The sequence below is a fragment of the Cnephaeus nilssonii genome, assembly GCF_951640355.1.
Source record: "Cnephaeus nilssonii genome assembly, chromosome: 21".
In the NCBI taxonomy this organism is placed as follows: domain Eukaryota; kingdom Metazoa; phylum Chordata; class Mammalia; order Chiroptera; family Vespertilionidae; genus Cnephaeus; species Cnephaeus nilssonii.
In genome coordinates this window covers 1,545,586-1,564,303 of record NC_137092.1, presented here as the reverse complement: position 1 = coordinate 1,564,303, position 18,718 = coordinate 1,545,586, and the positions used below count along the sequence as shown (strand labels likewise).

The 18,718-nt window shown below is 50.1% G+C and overlaps 1 protein-coding gene across 1 annotated transcript in view; it reads left to right on the top strand.

The window, feature by feature from the left end:
• Positions 1-18,718, top strand: part of DPYD (dihydropyrimidine dehydrogenase) — a 362,324-nt gene that overhangs the window by 289,842 nt on the left and 53,764 nt on the right. Inside the window, exons 17-18 of the mRNA XM_079761319.1 lie at positions 7,866-7,986; positions 8,803-8,922. Of these exons, the coding sequence (XP_079617445.1) occupies positions 7,866-7,986; positions 8,803-8,922 (241 nt within the window). The remainder of the gene's footprint in view (positions 1-7,865; positions 7,987-8,802; positions 8,923-18,718) is intronic.

Sequence of the window (18,718 nt, the reverse complement as noted above, 5' to 3'; positions counted from 1 at the left end):
GAAAAACATGGTTATGTTTTGGTATTGTCGGAGTTAGGGGAAATAGCAATGTCTGTCTATTCTTTTGTATGTGAATACTGTATTGATCAAAACTCACAGATGCGGAATAATCTGATAGTTACTCGTTTTTATGTGAATTTGTGTGTTTTTTAATATATTTTTATTGACTTAAGAGAGGAAGGGAGAGGGAGAGAAATAGAAACATCAATGATGAGAGAGAATTATTGATCAGCTGCCTCCTGCATGCCCCCTACTGGTTATCGAGCCTGCAGCCAAGGCATGTGCCCTGACTGGGAATCGAACTGTAACCTCCTGGTTCATAAGTCAACGCTCAACCACTGAGCCACGCCAGCCCAGCTGTATTTGTGTTTTAAATGTAGAGTAAGATGCTTACCTGGTGTGCCCTTCACACCTGGTGACGCAGATGTTTCTCAGCTCACCTGTCGTTGCCTGCAGAGTGCTTGTCAGGGATCAAACACTGGAAATAGAGAAGGCCAGGACTGTCCATTTGCAACTCCAATTCTATCCCAAAGGGAGAGAGATTTGATTTTGAATGTGCTTATAAAAGCGGCTCTTCTCCCTCTAACATGGGGCATTCAACATTAATGGCTTAACCACAAAAAATGACCTTCTGCAGATTCAAATTCCATATCCTCAAATACATTTTTTGTTAATGCTCATTCCTATTCATGTAATCGTAACAAAATTTAGATTTACGACATTTCTCCTTTTCCGTTTTTCTTTAATAGCTGTTGTAGGTGTTAAGTTCCTCCTATCAAACTGGCCCCAATTACCTCGCACTCACCGTGGAAGTCATTTTCTCTAGCTTATCACTCCTGAAACAAATTGTTAGCTTTGATGAAATGTTCAATAACACGAAGAAATAAACCCAAAGGCCCCTTGGTACGAAGAACTGATGCAATAAGATTAACTTAAAAATTTGCAAGTGATAGCTTTTCTATACTGATTGATTGCAACAATCACAGCGTAATTGCAGCAAGCTGTCCGTGAAGCCAATGAACACAATAGGTATGCGGTTCGTGGACAATTAGCAGCCGAGTGCGTAAGAATGCTTTACAGGAGCACACCTGTGTTCTGTGTGGTCCGACCATTTGTATCATCTTGTCTAACGTGTCTTTGAAAATGTATAACCCTACTGATACTTCTCAAATATTTTTATCAAATGAACCACCCAGTTATGTAGCAAATAATACCATGTAGTCATCTCTTTACTAAAGTTCTATGAAGCCATAAAAATAGAAGAATATACAAAACCTTAAGAGAAGATAAAGGAGGAAATTAATTCTTTCGGGGGCTGGAGCCAGTGTGCAGACCTGAGTGGGGAGCGGACTGTGGGCGGAGGAACAGTTAGTAAAGGCTGCTCTGGGAGGTACACGTAGGTAGGCTGATCTGACTGCCTTCAGTAGACAGGCGATGTGGGCTGCGCGTCGTGGTTCATGTGTATAGTGTACGTGTGGTCTGTTTCTTAGCTAGTTAGAAACAGCCGTGTGGCCACGTATAATCATACCATCATGGCATCCCTCAGTGGGATCATGTGGCGTATGAGGTCAGGAAAACCCCGTTATGGAGAGCATTGGCTCAGCTCCAGCACCGCGGAGGGCTCAGTGCATACGGGGCTCTGGGGGGCGCCGTGGGCCAGCTCTCTATTTGGTGGAGAACAGGCTCAGTCTATTTGACACCAGCTGAAGGCCCATCTCATTTCTCAGCGGTCATCCCTGTCATCACACACAGTGACTCAGTGTCCACCGTCACCCCTCATCACACACAGTGACACAGTGTCCACCATCACCCCTCATCACACACAGAGACACAGTGTCCACCGTCACCCCTCATCACACACAGAGACACAGTGTCCACCGTCACCCCTCATCACACACAGAGACACAGTGTCCACCATCACCCCTCATCACACACAGAGACACAGTGTCCACCGTCACCCCTCATCACACACAGTGACTCAGTGTCCACCATCACCCCTCATCACACACAGTGACACAGTGTCCACCATCACCCCTCATCACACACAGTGACACAGTGTCCACCATCATTCCTGTCATCACACACAGTGACACAGTGTCCACCATCACCCCTCATCACACACAGTGACACAGTGTCCACCGTCACCCCTCATCACACACAGTGACACAGTGTCCACCATCACCCCTCATCACACACAGAGACACAGTGTCCACCATCACCCCTCATCACACACAGTGACAGTGTCCACTGGTGTCAGGCCCACGGCTACTGACCAGCAGGTAGTTACAGCTCCTAAATGCTTACTTTCATTTGTCCTCTTTTAAAAATAATTTACTCTGGCGCTGCGTCTGGTCTTACAGGTAGGAATGAAGTGGGAGCCTTCAGAGTTCTCGCTTGCAAGGGATGGCTGAATTTCACTTCAGGGAGCAATTTCGCTAAAGGAGATGATGGTGTAGGCCTGGAAAATGGGGAAGAAAATTAAGAAGTTGAAAGAGGCACTCAGGTTGACCTTCCGGGCCCACGTTCTCTGTCAGAAAAAGGACGTAGTAAAATGCTGGCTACTTACTGCCGGGGCCTGCCGATGAGGGCCCAGAAGTTCCTCAGTGGAAAACAGTTTAGAGCTGCTAAATGGATTCGCTGAAATGCCAGCTTCTAAGAAAGGAATTTTGAAAAGACTTGTACAGCATGAAAATTGCCAGGTAAATTGAAGAGAAATGTTTCTTAAAGTCAGAAACTTCCCTTGTAATTTAGCTCCTCAAGAAATCCTCAGCCCCATTCTCTGGTGCGTTTTCCTTTGTTCGCAGCAGGAAACCAGGGCGATTCGGTGCCCTCGTAATTGGGGCAATGCCAGTCCTCCAGAGAGAGGGCATCACAGGGTACCCCCACCTATAACTCCCACCTGCTAGCACTAGGACACATAGCTACATACTGCACACTATAATAATAATAATAAAAGCGTAATATGCCAATTAGACCAGACGTCCTTCCGACAAAGCCGAGGCTGCGAGGGAAGCCCGGGTCCCGGGTGCCAGAGGGAAGCCGGTGCCGGCAGCCGGGGGAAGGAAGGCCTACTCTTGCACGAATTTAGTGCATCGGGCCTCTAATATACTATAACTATATACTAGTTATTAGAATTAAAAATTATTATCTTATGAACCAGATGAATTTTTTAAAATAAACTTTTCATTGTTGATAGTATTACAGATATCTCTCCTTTTCCTCCCCTTACCCCCTTCTCCCAGCCCCTACCCGCCCCCAGGTCCTCACCACCCATTGCCCATGTCCATGGGCTTTGCCTGTAAGCACACAGGTTCTTCGGTTTATCCCTTCTCGTCCCCCCAGCCCCACGTCGAGGTGTGTCCGTCTGTCCCAGGCCTCCTGCTCCGGGTCTTAGTTTTGTTGGTCAGTTCATTCTGCCCAGTAGATGCCACACATGAGTAAGATCACGGGATACTTGTCTTTCTCAGACTGGCTTCTGTCACTGAGCATCCTGGTCTCCAGGTCCCTCCGGGCTGCCCCACAGGGCAGGAGAGCTTCACAGACAGCCAGCTGGGGCCCGTGGGAGCGAGGGCGGCACGCCGTCTCCTCAGCTCTGCCCTTTCTAGTTCCTGCTGCCGTCGCTGCCTGGTCCTCGGAGGAAGCTATTCCAGAGGGTCCCACCCGCAGGCGGACCCAGGGCTGCTCCTCCAGGAAATGGTCGGAGCCGCCAGGTTTCTGTCTCACTTGCCTTCCTCCGCTTTTGAGCGAGTCCAGCTGGGACCGTCGCCCAGGCAGCACCCCAGGTCCCCATCAGCTCCAGGACCTCATGATCTCTTCACAGGCTCGTGCCGTCCCTCCTGTCCTCGTACACAGGGAACCCCTCTGTTGCCTGGTAGCTGTCTTTGGTGATCACACGAGTAACAAAAGATTAACTGGTGTTCGAGAAGATCACACGGACACACATGCACACACAGGAGTCGTTGCTGTGGGAGAGATTAAGAGTCATAGTCCCCATGGGTCTTGTTTTTTCAAAATATGTTTTTATTGATTTCAGAGAGGAAGAGAGAGAGAGAAACATCAATGATGACAGAGAATCATGGATCGGCTGCCTCCTGCACGCCCCCTACTGGGGATTGAGCCCTCAACCTGGGCCTGTGCCCTTGACTGGGAATTGAACCGTGACCTCCTGGTTCATAGGTTGACGTTCAACCACTGAGCCCCGCCAGCCGGGCATCATGGGTATTATTCAGAGCTGTGGGAAGAGACAGTAACAACTTGGTGATCCTGGCAGACTTGGTGTGGGTTAGGTACTTCAAAAGACTTGTTCAGCTGCTCGCTCTCTCTCTCTCTCTCTCTCTCTCTCTCTCTCTCTCTCATGATTATCCACCATTGTGGTTTTTTTTCTCTGAAATTATCCCACACTTGTAAACTGGTCTTCTTGGAGTTCATGCTTTTAGACATTAGCTCTCCTAAAATATTTTGGGTCCCCATAGGAATCTATTCCAGAGGGTCCTCTTGGGACAGACCCAAGTCTGTGTCCCGGTGGCTCTAAAGTAGTTCTATTGACAGGGGGCCAAGTTCCCCTCCATTCTTCTCTCGTTGGCACAACAGGGTTTTTGGAGCGCCTACAGTGTTCCATGCCTGGCGTGCGAAGAGCAGCCTCGCCTTGCTTTGTGTGACGGACTTTTTGTCGGTGTGGATAATGTCAAACTGTGAATTTGTCTGAGAGCTCGCGGTTCCCTTGTGTCTTTCCTCTCCAGAACATTCGGGGGGATTAGAATGGGTCTACCACCTCTTCATTGCAACAAGACTCTAAAACTCGCTTGTTGGGAAGGGCAACCGCATCTGATGTTTTCCCTGGAAAACGAGGTGAAGATGCAGGAACACCGTTCCTTTCTTTTTGACCTTGAGCATGGATTCCAGGCGTGGGAGGACACCAGGGAGGCGGGAATAGTTCCCGTCTGCCCTTACTCCCACGGTGCACAGATTCGCTTTATCTGCTCCCAGCCTGCCCCACTTCCCTGGGATTAGGATCACCCCGAGGGTGCGGGTCAAACAGAGCTTCACAGTTTACAGAAGTCATGCGCGTTCACGAGAACGTTGGTCAGAAGTCGTCTTTAAAATTCCCAGGTAACCAAATTACGTTTCAGCTGCGTCTGAGGGTTCGTCGGCAGCTGGTTTGGCTGACTGTGAGGATGAGAAAAATGCATCTGAACGCTCACACCTACAGCAGGAATCGCAGCAGGCGCACATGGTGGGTCCTGCGAATAGACACACGGGATTCCACAGACAACAGTAACGGGACTTTTTTCCCCCAAAATACTGATCAACTTAGAACAAATGTCACGTTGTCAAACAGTGGGTGAAAGGCCTTCACTTAAGGCAGGGGTCCTCAAACTACGGCCCGCGGGCCACCTGCGGCCCGCCGAGGACATTTATCTGGCCCGCCGGGTGTTTTGGCCGCCACTGCCTGTCCTGCTTAGCAGCCGACTCGTCCCGGGCCCGCAGTGCGCATGAGTGGAATGTGCGCCGCACTCTCCGACTCCCCTCCTTCTCTCCGAGGGACAGTGGACTGGCCCCCTGTTTAAAGAGTTTGAGGACCCCTGACTTAAGGTATTCTACTCCTGATGAGCAAGAGGAGACAACGCGAGACAGATGTTCAAAGTGAATGACAAAGACATGGAGGTCGGCAACAGTGGAAGCCACTTAGAAGCACGTGTTCGATTATTTGTGTCTACCCAGCTGGAACCCAGTAAGATTTTTAAAAATATGTTTTTATTGATTCTTTTTAGAGAGAGGGAAAAAGAGAAGATAGAATCATTGATGATAGAGAAACATCAATCAGCTGCCTCGTGCACGCCCCCTACTGGGGATGGAGCCCGCAACCCGGGCCTGTGCCCTGACCCGGCATAGAAACCAGAGACCTCTTGCTGCCTGGGACGATGCTTAATCCACTGAGCCACACCGGCCAGGGCCCAATAAGATTTTCAGTTTGTTTTGGTGATTCCGAGCAGGCTGCGTGCCACGCATTATGCAAGGCAAGTGATCTTTCACCTATTGTCCGATTCTGCCTCGAAGAGCGCGTTTCTCGAAGGACATGCTATCCCCATCATCTGGAGTTGCTGTCATTTCTAGGCTACGTCCCATGGAAATTCATCACTTAAACATGAAAGTCCCGAAGATGCAACTCCCTCCCTCACGCCAGTGGTGCGGTGATAAATATTTCATAGCATCGCGGGGGCAGGCCGATCTCCATTTCCATGAGTGCGAATTTGTTCAGCTCCGTCTCCAGGTCTGACTGTGCACGGTGCAGTGTGCCCTGTAGAGCGTGCCGTACGCCGCCGCATTCATTCTTTTGCTTCATGAAGAAATGACTGTCCTGAAAGAGAACAAGCAAAGCCAAAAGAAATGTTTCTTTGTTAAAACCATTAGTTCTGCTGCACAGACAATAACAGTCACCAGAAATCACCGCGTCGCAGCATCTTGGCCCACAAACGCGTAACGTTCAGAGGAATGCGAGATGACGGGTCGAGACGCGTTAGGCCCACGTGAAAAGGTCCTTTCTAAAGGTTAGACCATTCGAAATCTCATCTTAAAAGACTCGGAAAGGTTAAAATGCAAAGAGCAGCTTTCTTACATATACAAAGATTAATTGCAAAGGATGTACTTGCCTACTGTTTCATCGTTGAAATATATGACTATGTTTTTTTCTGCCTTTTTCTTTTATTCAAAAAAAAACCCACATTTCCACTTGCTAAGATAATATTACCACGTTCAATAATGAATTGCTTTTGCATATCTTAAGGTGATTTATCAAAGTGCATTATCAGTACCTGTCAGAATAAATTTTGCACTAAAATTAATGGGGCGGGGGGGCTGTTGTCTGGGTGGGAATCAACGTGACTCCATCGAAGCTATTTTCCCGATCGGACAGGTGATCGCCCGCTAAATGACACTTCCCGTGAGGATGCAGGCGCCGCGGAACCCGGGGGCGGGCGCGGGAGCACGAGCCTCAGAGAGTTTATTTCATCCGTGCCACTTTGGTCAGTTGTTTGGAGGGGGTGCGTGTTGGGAAGTGCTGCTCGGATCGTGGGAAGGTTCCTGATTAGCTCATGTGCAGCCTGTCTCAGCACCTGCTCGCATCTTAATTAGTTCGACTGGGGAGTCACAGGTTTCCTCCTGGACACACGTCAACAAGACTAAGCCTTCTGAGAACAGAAGCGAGCCCTGGCCAGTGTGGCTCAGTGGGTAGAGTGCCAGCCTGTGGACCAAAGGGTCCCGGGTTCAATTCCAGTCAAGGACACGTACCTCGGTTGCAGGCTCTTCCTTGGCCCATGCTCTGGTCGGGGCACGTGCAGAAGGCAACTAATCAATGTGTCTCTCTCACATTGACATTTCTCTCTGTCTTTTCCTCTCTCTTCCACTCTCTCTAAAAAAAAGAAATCAATGGACATACTGTTGGATGAGGATTAAATAGTAATAGTAATAACAACGAAAACAAGGCTTTCAGGTCCCATAGCATTCACCGGGAGTCACCAGCTGAGACATTCCCTGCTGGACTTCAGCCAGGGAGGCCACGGGACACCCTGCGGGTGTCCCACACTCACCCCCGGAAGTTTACGTTTGATTCCTGCCACGTCGTGGGGAGCTCGTTCTTCCTTCGGGGGCTGCATAGTTTTGGTTTCCGAAGGCCCTTTTGAGGCGTGTAACCTCGTGCTTTGAACTTGCCGTTCACGTCAAGCAGGGACACCCCAATCCCACCCCCATGCATCCAGATGTCTTCCTGAGAAAGGCCGTGGAGCTCAGCGCCGTGGGGTGGCTGGGACACGCTGCGGTGACAGCGCGGCTCTTTAATCGTGGTCTGCATTTCGCCCCCTGTCTGACAGGACCCGGAGCTGGTGCGGAACATCTGCCGCTGGGTTCGCCAAGCGGTTCGCGTCCCGTTTTTTGCCAAATTGACCCCCAACGTCACGGACATCGTCAGCATCGCGAGAGCTGCCAAGGAAGGTAAGACTCCTAGACCCGCAGGTGTGCACTCGCGGCCTGAAGGGCGGCGTCACACGACGTTTATCTCGAGCCACGAACGTGCGTGTTTGTCTTGGTTCAGAGGTTACGGAAAGGATCAGAGTGAGCCCTGAGCTCACAGCCGCGGTAGATGCATCTCCCCCCACCCCACCCCGACTCACGCTCATAAAGAGACGCCCGACTTGGGAGCCGAGGAACATGCTTATTTTTCTCATAAACACGTGTCTCACGCAGGAAGAATTAGGAAACAAAGCCACAGTCACAGCAGCTCACCCGGAAACAAAGGACACGATAATGTAACAGTCCAACAGCAGCATTTGAACCTTTAATAAAGTAAAAGGAAAAGAAAAAGATACCAACTTCCACGGTGTGAAATTGCTGACGAGTTCCCATTATGTTTTATTGGGTGGGCCTGGTACACTGCCTTAAACATATACGCAGTAAACATCTCTTGAATCCATAAATCATACAGTCAGTGCATGATTTTACAAATCATCTACGCTGCCTTCTAGCCACTGGAAATTGCGTTCTGATTTGCAAATATATAGTAAATTACCTAGCAAATAGCATTTGGCATCCATAAGCCTGTACAAGAATTGGGAAAATGAAGTGGCAGCAATTAACCATGTGCGTGCCCAGCGTTTGAAGCGCAGTTGGAGGAGTGGCCTAGGGCAGACCCTAGATGGGGACACACACTCGTGAGGGGGTGCCGGGCACGTTTTCCCGGGCTGTCGGGTCTGAACGGGTTCCCCGTGTCCCTTTAAAAACTGCAGGTAAGTGGTGATGTGTTATCCACAGGTGGCGCAGACGGCGTTACCGCCACCAACACGGTCTCGGGCCTGATGGGACTCCGAGCCGACGGCACGCCCTGGCCGGCAGTGGGCGCCGGGAAGCGGACCACATACGGAGGAGTGTCCGGTAGGTGGTGCCCTCCCTCTGCAGCTTGCTCTCGGGGTTTGCTGCTGACAGGTCAGGAGGGCGTGTCCCAAGCAAGAGTCTCGGGTCTTGGATGATCCCACCTTGTCGTGTTGCTGGTGACAGTTCCCAGTGGGAAGGACGGACGGCTACATGGGAGCTGGAGGCTCTGTCACTGATGGCTCGAGATGAGGGGACGCTGAGGGAGGGCTTTAAGGGATTCTGTCTCCTGCGGTCCACATTTCTCATCGGCACGATTGTCTTGTCACTGACTAGTGAAGGCTCCCGCCAGGGCGTTCAGAGAAGAACACAGAAGCACCCTGATGTTCGTACCTTCTTCACCGTCTGCGTTCGTGTGCACATGTGCTAGGACTTTGAAATCAGCCTTCGTCAAACAGCCTGGCTTTCCCGCTGCCCCAGACAAACGGGGCTGTGTGTATGTAGCGTGTGCAGCTTCAGCCAGTCAGTGCAGACCTCGCCCGCACACTCTCTCGCGGCATCGAACACCTGCCTTGAAAGCAGAATGGCGCCCGGCTGGTGTTGCTCAGTGGTTGAGCATCAGCCCATGAACCAGGAGGTCAGGGTTCGATTCCTGGTCAGGGTGCACGCCTGGGTTGTGGGCTCGATCCCCCCAGTGGGGGGGGGGGGGGGCGTGCAGGAGGCAGCCGATCCATGATTCTCTCTCATCATGGATGTTTCTGTCTCTCCCTCCCTCTCCCTTCCTCTCTGAAATTGATAAAAATACATTTTTTAAAAAAGAAAGAAAGGTTATGTTCTGCTTCTAACTGAATGCCACTCCCTGCCCCACAACTTCTCACAGTGTCAGGAGGAAAGGAGGAGCAGGAGCAGGAGCTGCCAAAGGGCCTTGAATACCATCTCGATGCAGAATCGTGTGGGCTGCCCCACGGTGCCCGTGGATGGAGGCGGGAGACCCCTGAGCGGGCTGTCGCCGGCACTGTGTCTCCGTCGGCCATTCAGTTTCTTCTCCTGCCACGCTGCCAGCAGGGGAATGGAGGCGGCCCCCAGGGGCCTGAGCATTCAAATCGATGAGAGAATGATTGATGAGAGAACGAACACGGTGGTATTTTACATCCGTAGCACCATCACGGTGCTCACGGAAGCTGGGGTTCCCCAATAGTCTCTGCGCCCTCACTCAGCCTAACCGCCTGCGAAGTCGCAGCCACGGGACGAGCCTTTGTGCGCACACACTGGTCATGGCCGCGGCCCTGCACACAGGCTCCGCGCGGCCGCGGGCCCGCAGGCCGGTCCCTGAAGCTCCGTTTCTGAGATTTATGAACTCCTGGACAAACACCCGCGCGGGCCCTAAGCGGGGCGAGGCCTCGGTGGAGCGTTCCCTGCAAACAAAACGCCCCCACGTCTTCAAGAGCTGGGGCCTCATTTCCAATAGCTTCTCCGCTAAGTCCCTTCCCGTTAGACCATCTGTTTTGAAAAGAGCCTCTCTCCATATTGACACAACGAATCGTTTTTCTCCGGGAAAGCAGTGTTTGCTTTCGCTTCTAGGTAATAGGATCTGAGAAGCGGCTGCAGGAGGCCAAGGGAACGTATTTCAGGACAGGAGCGAGTTCTGCGCAGTGCCTACTGCCCGAGCCTCGCAGGGCGTTTCCCAATGTAGGGGCGGGGAAACGTCCAGGTGGTCAAGGTCCAGGCCTGGGTTTATCAGCTGTGGGTTCGACCCCAAATGCAGCTGCAGTCGGGGCAGTTCACCAAATTTGCCACCAGATACTCTCGTAAGATTAAAAAAATTACCACAGCTTAGCACTCAGACCTTCTGAAGACTTTTCCCTGAGCCCTGGAATATCTGCTTTTACTTTTTTTTTTTTAATATTTTTTCATTGATTCCAGAGAGGAAGGGAGAGGGGGAGAGAGAGAGAAACATCAATGATGAGAGAGAATCATGGATTGGCTGCCTCCTGCACACCCCACACTGGGTATCGAGCCCGAAACCCCGGGCATATGCCCTGACTGGGAATTGAACTGGTGACCTCCTGGTCCATAGGTCAATGCTCAACCACTGAGCAACACCAGCCGGGCTGGAATGTCTGCTTTTACAAGAGCGGCTTGAATCTCAGATTTCCTGGGGGGAAGCTGAGTGGCATTCTGGGTGGCCACCTGAAACAACACATGCTCTCCACGGCCGGGGAGGACGTCTTTCCTTTCCGTGTTCTCTGGTCTTTATCCTCTTTTCTCAGAATGAAGTTTCCGCACTTTGGAATGAAGTTCGGGTTTGTTTAAACCAGGGGTGGGGAACGTCTAGCCGGCGAGCCATGTAAGTCCCGTGAAATCGTTGGTCTGGCCCTGCCGAGGCATGAGGGGTGAGTTAATTACATGTCTGACCAAACAGAGCAGGCTCATGTTTAAGCTGATAATTTTGAACGGCCCTCGAATGATGGTATAAATATCCAAATGGCCCTTGGCAGGAAGAAGGTTCCCCACCCCTGGTTTAAAGGGGGAAGCTGAGGCACTTGGGGAAACTGGCCGCATTTCAGTACCGTCCTCCTTTTCAATGCGTGGGGAGCGAAGGGGCACGGCGTGCAGAGAGGGAGCTCCGGGAAGAAGGCCCGCTGAGCTGTTCGTTTGGAATCTAGAGTCAGCAGTGTTTTCCCAACTTTGGTTCCCAGATGAGGAGGGCATGGGAGGGTCTGTTTGAGGAACTACGAATCCACATTTTTATTTAAAAAAAAAAAAATAGAATGGAAAACATGTCACATTGTTCTGAATCCAGTGGGATCCGCATTGTTTGATCAAACACCTTTTCCAGTTACACACGTGATGATGCCCGTGTTTAATATCCACGTCAGCCGGTTCGTAATGTGAAAGGCTTCGTTTATTGTGGGTAACGTCAAAAACGGCTGAAAGTGGCTGTTTTAGCCTGAGGTCCCTTTGTTAAATAAAAGACGTCGTTTCCCCTCTAGAAGTCATTGAACAAGGTAATTTCCACTTGTTGCAATTGAAAATTTATATCAAGGGGGAGAGGGAGCACCTCATTCCACGGTCTCATCCTCAGCTTCGTTACTTTAGACAGGGGTCCTCAAACTTTTTAAACGGGGCCAGTTCACTGTCCCTCAGACCGTTGGAGGGCCGAACTATAGTTTAAAAAAAACTATGAACAAATTCCTATGCACACTGCACATATCTTATTTTGAAGTAAAAAAAAATGGCAAAAACACCCGCATGTGGCCCGCGGGCCGTAGTTTGAGGACGCCTGCTTTAGAAAGTGGATTTTTCCATCTCACCTGTAGCTGATTAGAAGCGGGGAGGATGCCAGACATATGAACCAGATTCCGAATAGGATGCTTTATAACCCTGAATTTCAGCCGTGGGAGAAATGCCTGGAAATAGCCAAGCTCACAGCATGAGTCCATCTGAGGTTAATTTATAGAACTCAAGGAGATTTTACAGCGAGATGGCATCAGAAGTAAGCTTGTTCGGTGTTCGGAAGGAATGTTTTTATGAGATTGAGAGGCTAAGTAAGCTCTCTAGCATGTAAGTGCTTCCATCTAACTCATTGATTCTAAAGAAATAGTCTCCACAAAAATCCTAGAAGAAAACATAGTCAGTAAAATCTCAGACATTCCTCTTAGCAATATTTTATCTGATATATCTCCTAGGGCAAGGGAAACAAAAGACAAAATAAACAAATGGGACTACGTCAAACCAAAGAGTTCTTGCACAGCAAAGGAAACCATCAACGGTATGGGAGAACATATTGGCCAATGATACATCTGATAAGGGCTTAATATCCAAAATTTATAAAGAACTTTTACACAAACTGAACAAACAATCCAATTTTAAATTGGACAGACGACCTGAATAGACACTTCTCCAAAGAAGACATACAGATGGTCAACAGACAGATGAAAAGATGCTCAACATCACTAATCATCAGAGAAAATGCAAATGAAAACCACAAGGAGGTATCACCTCACACCTGTCAGAATGGCTACCGTCAGTAAATCCACACAAAACAAGTGCTGGTGAGGACGTGGAGGAAAGGGATGTTGGTGGGAATGCAGTTAGTGAAGCCACTGTAGAGAGCAGTATGGAGTTACCTCAAAAAGTTAAAAATGCCATTGCCCTATGACCTAGCAATCCCACTTCTGGGAACATATCCGAAGAAACACAAAGCATTAATTTGAAAGAATACACGCACCCCTGTGTTCACTGCGTCATTTACAATAGCCAAGGTTTAGAAGCAGCCCAAGTGCCCATCAGTAGATGAGTGGATAAAAAACCTGTGGGACATTTACACAGTGGAATACTACTCAGCCATAAAAGAGAAGGAACTCTTACCTTTTTCAACAGCTTGGGTGGACCCGGAGATTATTGTGCTCAGTGAAATAAGCCAGTCAGAGAAGGACCAGTACCATATGATTCCCCTTATACGTGGAATCTAACGAACAAAATAAACTAACAGCCAAATAAGAAGCAGACTTACAGATACAGAAAACATATTGACAGCTGTCAGAGGGGAGGGGAGTTGGGGGGCTCGGTGAAAAAGGTGACGGAATGAAGCAAAAATAAAAACTCATAAGCAGAGACAACAGTGTGGTGATTACTAGAGAGAGGGGTGTGGGAGAGGTGGATGAGGGGAAAGGCAGGATATATCGTGATGGAAGAATAATTGACTTTGGGTGGTGAACACACAATCCAATATACTTAGGATGTATTATAGAACCGTACACTTGAAACCTACATAATTTCGTTAACCAGTGTCACCACAATAAATTCAATAATTTTTTTAAATCAAAAGCAATGATCTGAACCTTCCTTTGGACAGTAGAGATTTTATACTGTAAGTGGTTACTCCCTAACTCCTTTTTCTAGGGTCCATGCAGGAAACTTTTGTTAACATCCAACAGCAGCTCACGGGGCACCACACAGTTGAATATATTATCAGGGGGTTTTTTTGGGGGGAGGGCAGGATTCCTCAGTTTAATTTGATTGGAAGAAAACACTGATCTCACCAGTGACATTATTTAGAAATGCCGTCCTCAAGTGGATTACTCATTATTTTTCCTAGTTTTTGTGTGTGTTTTTTCTTGTTTTAGTCTCAAGTTATTTCGTTTCAAATACTGACATCTTAGACAGTCCCAAATCCAGAAACAGCCATCACCTGTGTAAGTGGAGCCATCCCGCCGTGTGTGACCTGTCCCATGAGGTCCTCCCTGGGGGCAGTGTCCTTTCAGACATGGGTACGAATGAGTCCTGTGGTGTTGCGTATGTGCGTGTGTTGTGTGCGTGTGTGTGTGTGTGTGTGTGTGTGTGTATGTGTGTGTGTGTGTTTTATAGGAAACCATTCTTCATGGGCTGGGTTTTTTCTGTGCCATTCACAGGGTTACTGACACATAAAATTCTTTTCGAAAAGGACGCCTGTGTCTCTCACAGAATTTCAGCTATTGGTTGTAACCATCTTTATCAATAAACGCTTACATGTTGATATTGAAATGACTAAAATAACCCAATAAAGAGAATATTTAAATGAATAACAAAAAGTGATAAATCATGCCAAAAGAATAATTCAAAGGAGAGCCTTCTGCTTGCTACCCCCTCATCTCTCGTGTGTGTGTGTGTGTGTGTGTGTGTGTGTGTGCGCGCGCGTGCACCAAAGTGATGCCAAAAAAAACCTAGCCTGTGATTTACATACAGTATGTAAAAACATTCTCCGACGATCACACGTTTAACTATCAAATTATTAAAGGCCCTGGTCTGCGCTGTGTTTACAGAACAGCCCAAAGGAGGCAGATCAAATAGAGAGGCCGCATGACAATTCCCAGCATAAAGGAGCCCTGGGTTTGAGAGAGGCTCAGATTGGACCCGTCCTCATTTGCATGCGCTCATTTGCATATGCTCCTGTGCTGATTGACAAGGCGTCCCCCTCTGCATTGTGCTGCCTTTCCCTCGCCTGGTCCCTGGCTGCCTGGCCGCCTCGGGTCTGTGCGGGAGATCAGAGCCCTAATAATAGATTTTTGACAGCGAGCTCGCCTGCTACCTGCCCGACACAAGTCCTCACTGTTCGTGTTTGCTTCCTGGCAGCCCAGCAGACGGGAGGGAAATGCCAGGCGGGAGCGTGAGGCCCCGCTCGCCAGGCCTGACATTTCAGCAGGAGAGCTGTACAGAGGATCATTTCATCACTTTCCACGGGGCCTGGCGGCCACGTCCACAGCCCCTCACCGCTCGTGGAAGACTGACGGGAGGGCAGAGGTTTCCAGCATAGATCAAGTCTGCGTCCTCCCCAGGGTTTTTTTAAAATAGCCGTGGTCCTGCAAGTGAACGATAAAATCAAGCCGTGTTTGCGAGCGGCCCTTCCTGGGCCTGTGGGGATGGGGTATATTTTCTTTTGTTCAAAATGAGGAAAATCAATGAGTGTCTGTCCCAGCCTCTGAGAAAATATGCGGTAGACTCTGTAAACCCCAGGACCTGACAAGCACATTAAGAAAACTTACCTTGGCAGCCATGGCCATGAATTATTAAGTTTCTTTCCTCTGTGTGTGGGGGTTTTTTCCTTTTCCTAAAGAATGATTTCAGGCTTGAAACTAATCAAAAAATGTTCTCCGGCGAAAGTAAAAGTAGAGCGCAGCGTGTCACTGTGGGAGCAGGCGTTGAAATATTCACGGATGCGGGCCTCTCCGGCGCTCACACACCGCAGGATGCGGCGCCTGTGCGGTGGGAGCTGCACATCTCCCTCAGCCTCAGAGGCAGCTCGCCGTGTCACCGCCGCGCTCGGGACCAGGGGACAGGACGTGGGATTAATTAAGGAAGCTGGCAGAGAGCTGAGTCCCCAGTGTGTCAGGATCTCAGGGTTATGTGAAGTATTTTCCAAGGGCCCGACGCTGACATCTTGGGGGCCGTGCCGAGCAGCGAGCCGTGGGTTTCACCGGGGCCACCTGCTAATGACAAGAAGGGGTCCGCACCCAGGCGCTCAGCGGCAGCCCCTGCCTCAGGCTGTCCGTCACGCAGCTCCCTCTCTCTGGGGAGGAGGGGGGAGCAGACAGTGAGCAGGGGCAGGAGGGAGGAAGGGCGTGCCTGCAGTGAGAGTCCCCACCCTCCCAATCCGTCCTCCGGCTTAAATCCCCGAGCACTGAGCATCGGGCCTGCAAGCAAACCCACCTACTCCCACACCAAGTGAAAGAACAGGACGCCCTGGGCTCTCTGGGCGAGGCAGGGTGGGGGGGGCGGGGGGGGGGGAAAGAGCATGAAACCCACCAGAAGCAAACTCGTGGTCCACATGGAAATGAGAATGACCCTGGACCTTGGGACTTCGGATTTGTGTGTCTGGGTCTTTATGTGTGAGGATCCGTGTATGTTGGGAAGGGCCACATTCTTACCTTCTAAACTGAAGCCACGTCGCACACAGGCAAGTCTTATGGGGGGGTGAGAGGTCAGGAGCTCAGCGTCCCCAGCCCCCGGAGCTGGGGCGTGTGCGAACACAGACGGCTGGACGCCTGCCCCCAGTGACAGGCACCTGAGTCTGCAGGGCCTGGGAGCGGCACCGGACAGAGACGGAGAAGGAACAGCGGGTGTCACCGAGCACTGTCCTTTCAGTATCTTATTTCCAACAGCACGTCCAAGGCTTTCATCGGTCGCCACTTGGAGAGTCATAGAATTCCATAGAGAACCCTGAAATGAAGTGTAGGGACTAGGTCAGAATTCCTTCTTTTTTTAATATATTTTTATTGACTTCAGAGAGGGAGGGAAACATCAATGGTGAGAGAGAATGGTGGATCAGCTGCCTCCTGCACAGCCGCCACTAGGGAAGGAGCGTGTAACCAGGGCCTGTGCCCTGACCGGGCCAACGTCTACCCACCGAGCCGAACCAGCCAGGGCTGCATTTGTATTTAAATAACCTCTGAGGTGGGCAGCATCAGGCCCATTTCACAGGCTGAGAAACTCAAATCCAGATGGTTGCCGAAGTGTACGAAGCCAGCACGTCTCACAGCCTGGATTCAAACTCAGCTCTGTCTGCGTCGATGAGCTGCGGGCGCGTTCGATAACGTCTCCATCCGATGTCTGCCCCGATCGCTCTCCGTGTGATGCGCTCGTTAAATTCTAACAGCGGCAAATGCCACTTACCGCAGTGTGTCCGACCTGGACTGGAAAATCTACGCGTCAAAACCACGTCCCTTATTGTCTACACCACTGCGTCTCCATATTGGACACCTGAGCCGAAGAGGCGAATTAGGGGGAAATTCTTCAGTTCATTCCGGAGAACAACCCCCACAACAAATGGCGGGGAGCAGCAGGCACTTGCCTCAGCGCGCAGGGCCGGCGTTCACCCGCACCGAGCTGCCGTCTGCGGCCGTCCGCTGCCTGCTGCTTCCTGACGCAGGCACCGGCTGCGGCCTCCTCCAGCCGCGGCACTGAGCGCGGCGCTGGTATCCTTCAGGTCTTCCCTGGAACCTTCCTTAGGCTGCGTGCGAATGACCCTGTGTTCCTGCACCGCCTCGCCTTCCGTGTGGGCCGGTCCAGCGTCAGGCACCTGCTTCACCATTTTCCCTGAGCCGGCAGGCAGCTCTGCTAAGTCATTCCGAACTACTCTTGCCTTGGGGGTGGGGGTGAAGGTGGTGCAGGGCGGGGAGAAATTGGGCCCAAAACCCATGCTAAGCCCTTTCCGAAAGGGAAAAGGAAAAGACACCTTTTCTCATTTCCCTAGCTTAAAACAAAACAAGATCGAATACAAATAAAGTAAGAAGGGGACACCTCTTAGCGCACAGCCGGCTCAGGCAGTGTGAGAAATTGTCGTCGGTGTGAACTCGTTCGAAAAGACGTGTGTAGGTGAGAAGCCGAGCCTGAGGAATGTCCCTAAGTGGCTCCCAGCTCAGCACATCTGGCTAACGGCCGGCTTGTTGGGGTTAAGCGTCTGAAAAGCAGGGGCCTTCGCTGTTTCTTCATCACTCCTCCAGAGGCCAGGAAAGTTATAAGCACGTTATAGACACGCGAGAAACACCGCGTTATTCTCAACATTCCCTGTGCACAGTGGAGAAGGTCTTGGAGATCACACTGCCTCCCACCTCTTCCGTCTGTCCTGATTTGTTGGTGAGCTTCTGGTAACTGAATAAGAAATTCTAAGGATTAGAGTATAAACCATCTTACCAGATGCAAAGAGCTTTTCTTGTTTTATATCATTTAACAGGGGGTCACAGTTAGAGACCCTTTTTACTGAAAAAGAAGCAGGCACAGAGAGGTCGAGGAACCTCTGTAACGTCACACAGCTCGTAGGCAGGTATGTTGGGATTCATGCTGTCTTACTCGATCCATATCGTGCATTTAACCATGGCGATACAGCGGCACCCCCACCCATGCACACAGTGTTCATTTATCATGCTTTTGCAATGTCCTTAACATATTGTAGGATGAAAATAGAGAGACTCACTTTTGTATTTCTTTAACAACAACAACAACAAAAAATTGGGCCTAAAAGAATCTCTGAGTGCCGCACTAAGCTAGTCACTGCTCTAAAAAAGTCACAGCCACGCCCACAATGAGACTGCGAGTGCAGGAGGGGCCCTCTCGGGGCTCCGGTTAGCCTCTGCGCTGCACGCGAGCCTCACGTTAAAACGCTGAGAAACGTGGACTGCTCCAGGCAGGTGCCAAGGGCTTCATGGGTCAAATGATTTCTGGGCTGGATTTTCATTCTCTAGTTCCAAGCGTTTGGTCTTCTCCTTGAGCTGAATTCGCTATTAACATGGAATTAAGCATTTCTCTATGAAATGGGATCAAATAAAAACATAATAGAAGTGAATCCGGCTAACAATAATGGTTTGAGTAGTTGAACTGTCTT